At 34.6% G+C, this 9,475-nt stretch overlaps 2 protein-coding genes across 2 annotated transcripts; one reads left to right on the top strand and one right to left on the bottom strand.

The window, feature by feature from the left end:
- Positions 1-3,224: 3,224 nt before the first annotated feature.
- Positions 3,225-6,280, bottom strand: LOTGIDRAFT_161613 (hypothetical protein; the record flags this gene model as incomplete). The annotated part of the gene is made up of 7 exons (XM_009057464.1): positions 3,225-3,339; positions 3,751-3,932; positions 4,247-4,411; positions 4,623-4,730; positions 5,196-5,325; positions 5,749-5,881; positions 6,232-6,280. 7 exons carry the CDS (start codon positions 6,278-6,280, stop codon positions 3,225-3,227), a joined length of 882 nt encoding a protein of 293 aa, XP_009055712.1.
- Positions 6,281-7,531: 1,251 nt separating this feature from the next.
- LOTGIDRAFT_119163 (hypothetical protein) lies at positions 7,532-7,858 on the top strand (the record flags this gene model as incomplete). The annotated part of the gene is made up of 1 exon (XM_009057463.1): positions 7,532-7,858. One exon carries the CDS (start codon positions 7,532-7,534, stop codon positions 7,856-7,858), a length of 327 nt encoding a protein of 108 aa, XP_009055711.1.
- Between the last annotated feature and the right edge of the window lie 1,617 nt (positions 7,859-9,475).

Below are 9,475 nucleotides of genomic sequence, written 5' to 3'. Positions count from 1 at the left end.
CAGCTTATATCTCCAGTCCAGAAAATAACAAAAAGAAATTCACTATATTTAAGGAAAAGATGCAGGTCATTTTGCATAGTGAAAGAATGGCCCCCCCCCCCCCCCCCCCCCCTCCCCTTGAAAAATTTGTTGCCCCTGCTCGGCCCCTAGAAACACCACTGCCTCTGATCATTCATATAAAATGATATATATAATTTCAATCATATCAAATGTAAATAAATGGTTGAAATTCGAGTTGATACATATAGTAAATTATTTAAGAAATTTCTAAAAGTTTGAAAAATTCTGTAGTATAAGATTCTCAAAAGCATTGTTTTGAAGTTATTAAACTAAGATATTTTTCTACTTCTTAAATAAATTTAAACTATTTATGATATGCCTTTGGAACATTTGTGTATTCTTTTCAAGGGGCAGAAAATCTCCTAAATCTTTCGTTTCATATGTTTTCTATTATCTTTATAGTTGATTCACAAATTGACTGCGATTCTAATCACCAAAAGATGAAATTCGGTTATTTGACAAATTCAACAAATTTCTGTCTATCAAGAATCGAATCACGAGCTTATCAAATCAGATAGGCGAGTTTTCTAGTACAAAAACATTATCCAGGGGAGATAATTCATGAATTGTGAGGCAGGTGCACTGGATTGACGCACGTGCTTGTTTCTACAATCGCATATTTCGGGTGCCTATTTTATGGTTAGTTGGTAAAAGAAGTGCCAAAACAAAAGTAAATTTATAGAGTGGAGGCTGGAGATTGACAGGAATATGTCTTTGTAGTTATTAGAAATTTGATGGATTGTAAATTCTCAGTGACAGCCATTACATATTTCCTCTACTTCATTATTCATCACCTGATCTCAAGCATTCATCTTTTATCATCATATACAAAGTATCCTATCAGTGTCTGCATTACATTACGTCTCATAGCATTGTTTATTGTTAAAGGGGTTGTAAAGAGGTTTACTAAACTTTTTATGTGTGGCAGAGACACTGATAGCATCGCTTTGCATCATTGCTATTTCCAGTCAGACATCTGTAGTTCCTGCAGTTCCATCAAAAAAAAAACCTATGCTTTTTATGCCCCTTAACGTACACGAACGTTTTTGTTGTCGGCACTTGATTGTTTCATACTACCCTCGTCAGTGATACCCAATGGGAATAGGGAGAGAGGAGAGGGGGATATTAAATATTAGATAATGGAATATCAAATTCCATGAATGAATGATTTACATGTCATCCTCATTCCTATGATTGTTTAATTCCTTAAAGAAACAGAGGCTACACAACATATCTTTACCACATTTTACAATGAATATACACAGCCTTGTGTTCCCCATCTGTACAAGGGAAGTAACTCTTGAAACTATTCAAATATCAGACCACAACAAAATTACTTTCAACATTAGTCTTCTTTATTACAATTTCCATAACAAATTAAGTAAAACCCATCAACACAATAAATGAATTTAACACACATGATTAAAAAAATAACATTACCATTGAGATATAAAAATATTGGAATTTTTCCAACCTGAGTTCTTATTGGATAAGTATTCACTTTGATTTTACAATTAAATCATCAAATTCTACAAAATAAGACGCAATGGTTTATTACTTAATGATATTAATACTAAACAAAATAAATTAAACACAAGCCATAATTATTAGTTATGAGGTTTTCTACAAATTTTGCATGTCAAATATTGACACTGATAACATCAATATGCACCATTCTAATTTTCAATCAGACATCTGTGGTTCCTGCAATTCTACTAAAACTAAGTGTTTGATGACATCACTAATCGCAAAATATGCTTTATCGCATAGGGCTCTTTGCAATTAGTGACGTCATCAAACACCTAGTTTTAGTGGAATTGCAGCAACCACAGACGTTTAATTGAAAATTGGAATAGGGCTAATTAATGCTATCAGTGTCCCCAATACACATAACATTTTTAGAAAACGTCTCTACAATCCCTTTAAAATTAACAGGAAACACGAAAGACTAGATTACAAACTACTTATACTTACTGACATAAGCATACACGGCATTGAGCACTATTTAAACACAGAAACAAATCATGTTAATATAAAAGGCACTTATATATCACTATTGTCCCAGCAAAGTAAAAAGTTTTTTGAATTTTTTCTATTATTTTTATGAGAATTGGAATAGCAGCCTCAAAATAGTACTTTTAGTCTTAAAATGTCTTTGCTTTGATAAAAATATAAACATAAGCACAAAATTCAAAATTTGCTTTACAGCTGTCCATTTTCAGCCAAAATTTGTGACTTTTTGGGGTTGAAATTTCTAGGAAGGAAATGAGTTTCTTTTCAATGCAAACTTACAAAAGAGCATATTTTTATCAACGCAAAGATATTCTAAGACTATAAGTATTATTTTGAGGCTGATATTCCAATTTTCGAAAATATCGAAAAAATTCAAATAATTTTTCAATTTCCTCAGACAATAAGAGCAGTTTTGTACATTCAAAAAAGAAAATTTTTTCTCTCCATTGAGTAACATATTTAAACATACAGTTAGCCAGCTGTATGTTATACTTCTGAATTTGACATTCAAAACATTAAAAATTATACATAAAATAAACAAACAAACTTATTCAAAATTCAAAGTTTTGATTAAAATTTCGTCAAAGTCAATCACTACATTGTACATTCAGAACCATATATCCTTATAGTCTCTGCTCAAACCTCAAACACTCAATATAAAAACTTCCAAAATACCATCAACTTACTTAAAGATGGGTTCCCTTATTTTCATTTATGAAAATGAAAATGCTAATACTTACATGAATAGAAAGTGGAGGTGTTCTAATGACTTGGAAAAATACCAGTTTGTCTCACATGTCCATAATTAGCTAAATTAGAAGAGAATTACCAGCAGAAATTCCAATAAGTGACCGATCAAGAAAAGTCAAAAAGTGGTTTTTCTTGTTTATCCAGACTGAACATACATGGACATTTATGATAGGTTGAAACTCTTAATCATATGCAATAAGAACATAATGATATGAATAAGAATACATGATAATTCATTAGGAACACCAGTTAATCAAATAGTTTGCTTAATTTGACACTAAAAAAATAAGGAAACCCATCTTTAATCAAATATTATGAATAAGTATAAAATCCAATTCACATGGACCAATATAATTTGAAATACAAGTATAAATATAAGTTTGTATCACAATGTATAACAATCACAGATTAGTTTTCATCCAGGTTAAAACATAATCATTAACTAACAACATTATAGCTCCTCCTGGTCCTAGTCGTATTATTTTAGGTAATAATCCTTTATATAGAGCTAGATACCTGAAATTACACATAGAAATCAATCAAAAACATCCCTGGAATATATCATTTGAAAATATATCGCACATTTTGTTCATAACATAAACTCATGAAATTACTCTGACCAGTCAATGGTCATGAGGAAATTATTGTTTACTTCTGTAGCGGATACTGCTTCTGACAAGATGGCCACTGTATATTAGTCTAATAGATTCAGATTGATTGGTAATGTTTCAAAGATTTAGTATAATTGTTTCAACCAGAATCGAAAATCGAATTGAATTATTGTGATTATTAATCGATTATTGATCGGTAGTCTGCCATTCATAATCAATCTCAATTTGGTAATTGATACCCTGTGGATCAACAGGAATGGGGGCCACAAAGTTCAGTAACTCACGTAGAAGAAACAAGGTGTATAAACTAACTTACCCCTCTTCTCTATAAACAGTAAGAATAGTCTTAAAACAAGTTCTGTATTTAATTTCACCTGGTACAGGTTGTGGACCTTGAATTCGACTCTTAGCTACATCAAAAGGTATGTTTATACAGGATCCTATGGTACCTGCTGCTAGACCAATAGCAAACTTTCTTAAAAACTCTAATACTGGTTCCTGTAATTACCATTTATACCACTTATAAAAGGGATTGTAATGAGGTTTTCTTATCTTTTATAAGCATCATGGCACCGATATCATCAATTTGCACCATTACATTTTTCAGGCAAATGTCTGTGATTCTAAAACTTCTGCTAAAACTATACGTTTGATGACATCACTACGGTAAAAGCTGCTAATAATATCTAACGACCATTGCAGTAGTCATGTCTTAACACTTTCTTTAACTGCACATTATACACACAAATACCTTATTTATTTTGACAGTGATATCCTGGATACTTTCAAGAAATCTCTATTATATATCTTACCTCTAAAGTAGGGACTATATCTTTAACATTGTAATAGAAACTAAAATATATCATATTAAAAACACCATGCCTTCCTAACGTAGACGTTAACCCTTTAAACATACCCTGACTACCAAAACCATGAGCTCGGATTATCTCTCGTGCTGTCTGTATGGTACTCTTTTGCTGAAAATATACAGCAGGATCTTATGATAATATCAACAAACTTAAGTTTGAATGAGCTGGGATTTCTCCAAAGGAATTCCCTGCTAAATATAGCTCAGACCTATAGCCAGATTTGGCATAGACCTCAGACTAGTGTGAAACTCTGAGTAACAACCTGGTTAAGTTTAAATATTTCTTCTGAACATGATGTAAATGGTCTAAAAGGACTTACTTTGTGAATATTCTGTCTGTCAGCTTGTAGCGTCACTTTAACCACTTCAAAGGGATTAATAAAAACAGCTTCTGTTAATCCCGAGGATAATCCTGCCAGGGTCAAGATCTAGGTAAAAATAATATACAGTTAAAAGGATTGTATATTAACATTTTTTAGCATTTCTATAATAAGCGTTACTAATTATTCAAATTTTCCAGTAGATCTACAATGCCTCAATATTCTAGTATTTCCCTAAATGAAAGCAAAATGACATTGGGTATTTTTGACATGAGACACAGACCACAAAGTGTTTTCTACATTTTTCTGCTGTTATATTATTCATATTTTCCAGTAGATCTACAATGCCTCAATATTCTAGTATTTCCCTAAAATACAGACAAGCAAAATGATATTGGGCATTTTTGCCATGAGACGCAAGACCGCAAAGAGTTTTCTACATTTTTCTGCTGTTACAAATAGATAACTTGCAAAAACTTTTTTAGTTCACAGCGTTTCCAACAACTTACATTGTCATCATCAGGTGAAAAAGTATTTTTTTACTATGTTAGACAAAATCATACAGAAACTTACAACTGGTGTAGATAAATGGTCCCCAAAACTGTACAGTTTCTTATATTCTTCAAATGTGAAAAATTTCACAGCTCTTTTTGGCATCTCGGCTAAAATTGGAGGCAATATACCTTTATAAAATGATAAAGCCCTGAAAGGTATAATTTCATTTTGAGGTTTAATCTTTAATAACCATGTTCTGATTCGGTTAGTTTACAAATTTTTAACTTGAAGGGGTTGAAAGTTGGCACTATAATGACCCTCACAATCAAAGACCTTGTCAAGGCTGTAACTAGAGTCTGGAGAGGGTTAGACTCAAATGAAATTAAATGGGGTTTTACGTTTTGCTATTCTGCTTCAGTTTGGGCTAATAAGAACAGTGGAATAGCTCAGTTGGAAGCAAGTTGGATTGCCATATGCTAGGAGTTTATGTGCCGTAGGTTCAAATCCTCTTCAAGGTAAGGAAAATTCTGATTCCTGCGCCAGTGCTTCCGAGGGTAAACCCGATGTTGGCTCTCACCCTGTAACCCTATGTAATACCTATTCTCTGATAAATCTAAGCTAATATACAAACCCTTCCTGTCTGTACATTTTACTGAAACAATCTCTCAGAGACGTGTATCTATTTGGATCTTCTGGCCCTCTCTGGATCTGAAATCTGGTTTTTATCAAATCCATTGGATGCATTATTGATACCTCCACAAAACCTATGGGAAAAAAGTCATTGAGATGAAAGGAAATGGAGTTTAACATCTACTTTCCTGAACTTGAATGAGCTAATGAAGTCGCAAAACACCATGCAGTGTGCAATGATGGAAATTTGGCCTGGGCATGGGCAGCTGCTGGGCTCAAGAAGCCTTGGTTCATTGGCCCATCAGTACGACTAAAAGATCTTTCCATGTCAGTCCCTCAATCTTGACATTGACATTGACATTGACAGGGGAAGTCCGAAGGTGAACCCTGGACAGTCTGTAGCGCTTGGTTAGCGGGCAACTAGTTAGTAGGGCTATTAAAAGTCTATGATCCAACTTTCCAAAAGATAACATTGCATAAATACCAGCGCAACCGCCGGATACCAAGGAATAATATTTCTTGTGTCCTTCCATTTCTTGTTTCTGAACTTTCTGGCGACTGACAAACAGTTTTAACTTGGGCAACCGTGTAATTTTACAGCTGCTCACTGCGAAAAAAACTTTAATGTGGGCCTAATGTTTAGCAGAAAAGGGACCGATTATTGATATATTTTTTTATTTTTTTCCATCTCAATATATCATGAATTCGAATAATATTTGGTTTGGAAATGAGCAAATGTAACTGGTATTTGAATGCAACACAGTAGAAAGCAAATGAATTCAAACAAATTAACTGAAAAAGTTAAAATCATAGCTTAAATGATAGGTCCTGCGGGAAGGGACATAACTCTATATAAATAATTTTTATGGGCGACCTTCATCACAATGCATGCACTTTAATTTACATGAAAATAATGTAATAGTGCACTCGTAACAGGTTTGTATAATCTAATATTGCAGATCCAATATTGATCTATAGCCAGCTTGTGAAAAATGCTCTCAGAATCGTGGTTCTATTTCCGAATTAGTTATAAATAAATGTTTTCTCATTTTCTGTTTTTTTTAGGAATAAAAGATAGAAATGGCTAATCTTTTACGATCATGTACATCTCTCTGTGGTCATCTCTTAGGAAGAGGTCTATCGCTTATTTCAAGTGCAGCCACAACATCTAGCAAAACAGGTAAAGTAAAGTGCTGTTTATTGTCAATCAATGTCATTGCAATGTGATTGGGGGTATGTCATCAGGCTCAGCCTCAGGCAGGGGCGAATAGAAAGTGCCTGAGGAGGGGGCCAACAATGAGAATCGCCTCTCCATGAGGCCCACCAAAGACCCAATGCCCCTTGAGGCCAGGAATCTTGGGACTGCCAGAAGCAACAGATTTCAGCTGGCCTGAGAATGAGATGAATTTTAAGTACCGGTATTTAGTAGAAAGGGCTTAATCTTTACCTCACTCTCAGGCCCCAGCCCAGGGGTAGGCCATGGCCCAATGGCCCTCTCCCTTATTACGCTACACTGAGGGTAAGCATTGCTTTCTTCTCCTGCTCGGTTATACCAGTTCTAGGCCTGGGTAAATTTTAAAAAATTAACGAATATAGTTTCCTCAAATTTAAGTTTCTATCTCAGCTAATTCAAAACCTTGATGCTGACATTGATGCCTATTTCAGTGTCCAATTTATAAACACGTTTAGTAGCAGATAATAATCATTTTCTCAACTCAACTCATTTTTTTTCCTCTTCAGCTATTTCCAATCCAGGTAATGGCACTTCTATCCTCAGTAGATATATGTCAACTTTGAATCAGATGCATAGACAACGTGCACGAAAAAAGAAGCCCCAAAAAGAAGGTCCTTTAGCTGGAAGGCCTCTTCTCCGAGGAATTGTTTTGAAAACACTTATTAAAAAGCCTAAAAAACCCAACTCAGCTAATCGTAAATGTGTGAGATTGAAGCTAAGCAATGGTAAAGAACAAACTGCTTATATTCCTAAAGAAGGACATAATTTGCAGGAACATAGTATGGTGTTAGTGCGAGGTGGGCGTGTGGCTGATTTGCCCGGAGTAAGATTGAGATGTATTCGTGGAAAATATGATTTAGGCCATGTGCAAAAATAAATCAAGATTGACTTCTAGAATTTCTAATAAATAGATATAAAAAAATTGAATAGTTTATTTTAATTTCCCATTCTGTCTTCAATAAACCAGTTTGGGGCATTTTTCTTTTGACTTGGGGCCATTTTGGTTAAGTGTACTATAACCCCTAAAATAAAGCCACTTGGTTGTTACATGACAAGTTAACATTTGCTTCCAGCGGACCTGGCAAACTAGGTACTTGTTTGTAGTTGTAATAGTTGGTAGTTGGATGGTTCATTTAAATATTCTGCACTGTTGGTTTGATAGTTGATAAAACAAAAAATAAACCCAGCTAAAGTGTGAGAAATTAATACCCATTGGTGACAGGAGTAACTTGATTAAAAATGGTTTGTTGTAATGTTGTGTTCGGATGGGACAATAAACAGAAGCCCCGTGTTCTGTAGGTTGTGCACTTTGCAGATCCCTCGATATTTGGAAATCGAAATATAGCAGGCTAATGCTTGTCCTGGCAAATTTTCCTCATTGCACCCAGCATGGCGTTGCCCGTCTTCATTAGCCCATACGGTGCAGAAAAGTAGGACGTAGAACACAATTCATTTAATTTCTGATAGAGTTGTGTCCCTTATCAATTGATTATTTGTAGTCTGCGTCATTAATTAGAGTTACTTCCCTTGCACCAGTAATAAGGCTTCGGTGGATCCTGTATAGGATCCAACCTGGAGTCCATTGGCATTGAGTCAAGAGATTTGCTGACTAGTTGGACACGATTATTTGGTATGGCAAAATTTTTAATGACAAGATGATAATCATACGAAATTATCGTGTTCGACTTGCTAATGACAGTTTTCAATAAATAAACCAAGTACTAACAATCCGAACCGCAAAACGAAACCCGAAATTTAAACAGCATATTGGCGAAACATTGATAGCATAGCAGCTAATGAACTTTTCACACCGTGAAGTATATCATTCATGAGAAAGTATTTCATAATGAAAAGTGGAATGAGGTGTCTAGAAGAGTAAGCATACCCTGCCTGGTGCCACACCCGTGACAGTTTCAGTTTGGCGCTAGGCATACAGATGAAAATGTGATACGCGCTGTTGTATATAGCTTATATAATACAATATAGGTCTATATACTATGAAACGTTTTATAACACAATTAGTTCAGTAATTATCGGCTGGGGTTTATCATTCCATAATAAATCGTGATGTGTTGCTCTAGGAAATCTAGGAAACGTGTTAGATATAATGTATTTTTATATTACATCGACACGATCTGCTACAAATTACCACATAGTTTTTAGGCCAATAAACGCCGTGTGGTTTATTTTTTCGGTTATTTTTATAATGTCAAACTATTATCAACTTCGTCTTATACCTTGACTGCAATAGCTACTGTTCTTGTAATACGGAAGGTTGTAGTGGAGTGGTTTGATTGGATTGAACGCAAGCGAATACAGCCAAGCCTCGAAAGTGTCTAAACCATAAGCAATATTGTTTACAGTACATGTATTTCTGTCGAGGGTTCTAATTGGCTGTATTCGCTGGAGTACAATCCAGTCAAATTGTTGCATTCGGTGATACTAGATAGGCTACTATAGACTAGTAGATATGGCAGTCAAGGTATAAGACGAA

This window comes from Lottia gigantea (assembly GCF_000327385.1).
Source record: "Lottia gigantea unplaced genomic scaffold LOTGIsca_30, whole genome shotgun sequence".
In the NCBI taxonomy this organism is placed as follows: Eukaryota; Metazoa; Mollusca; class Gastropoda; family Lottiidae; genus Lottia; species Lottia gigantea.
The sequence above is the reverse complement of the archived record's forward strand: the minus strand, read 5'-3'. Positions and strand labels throughout refer to the sequence as shown.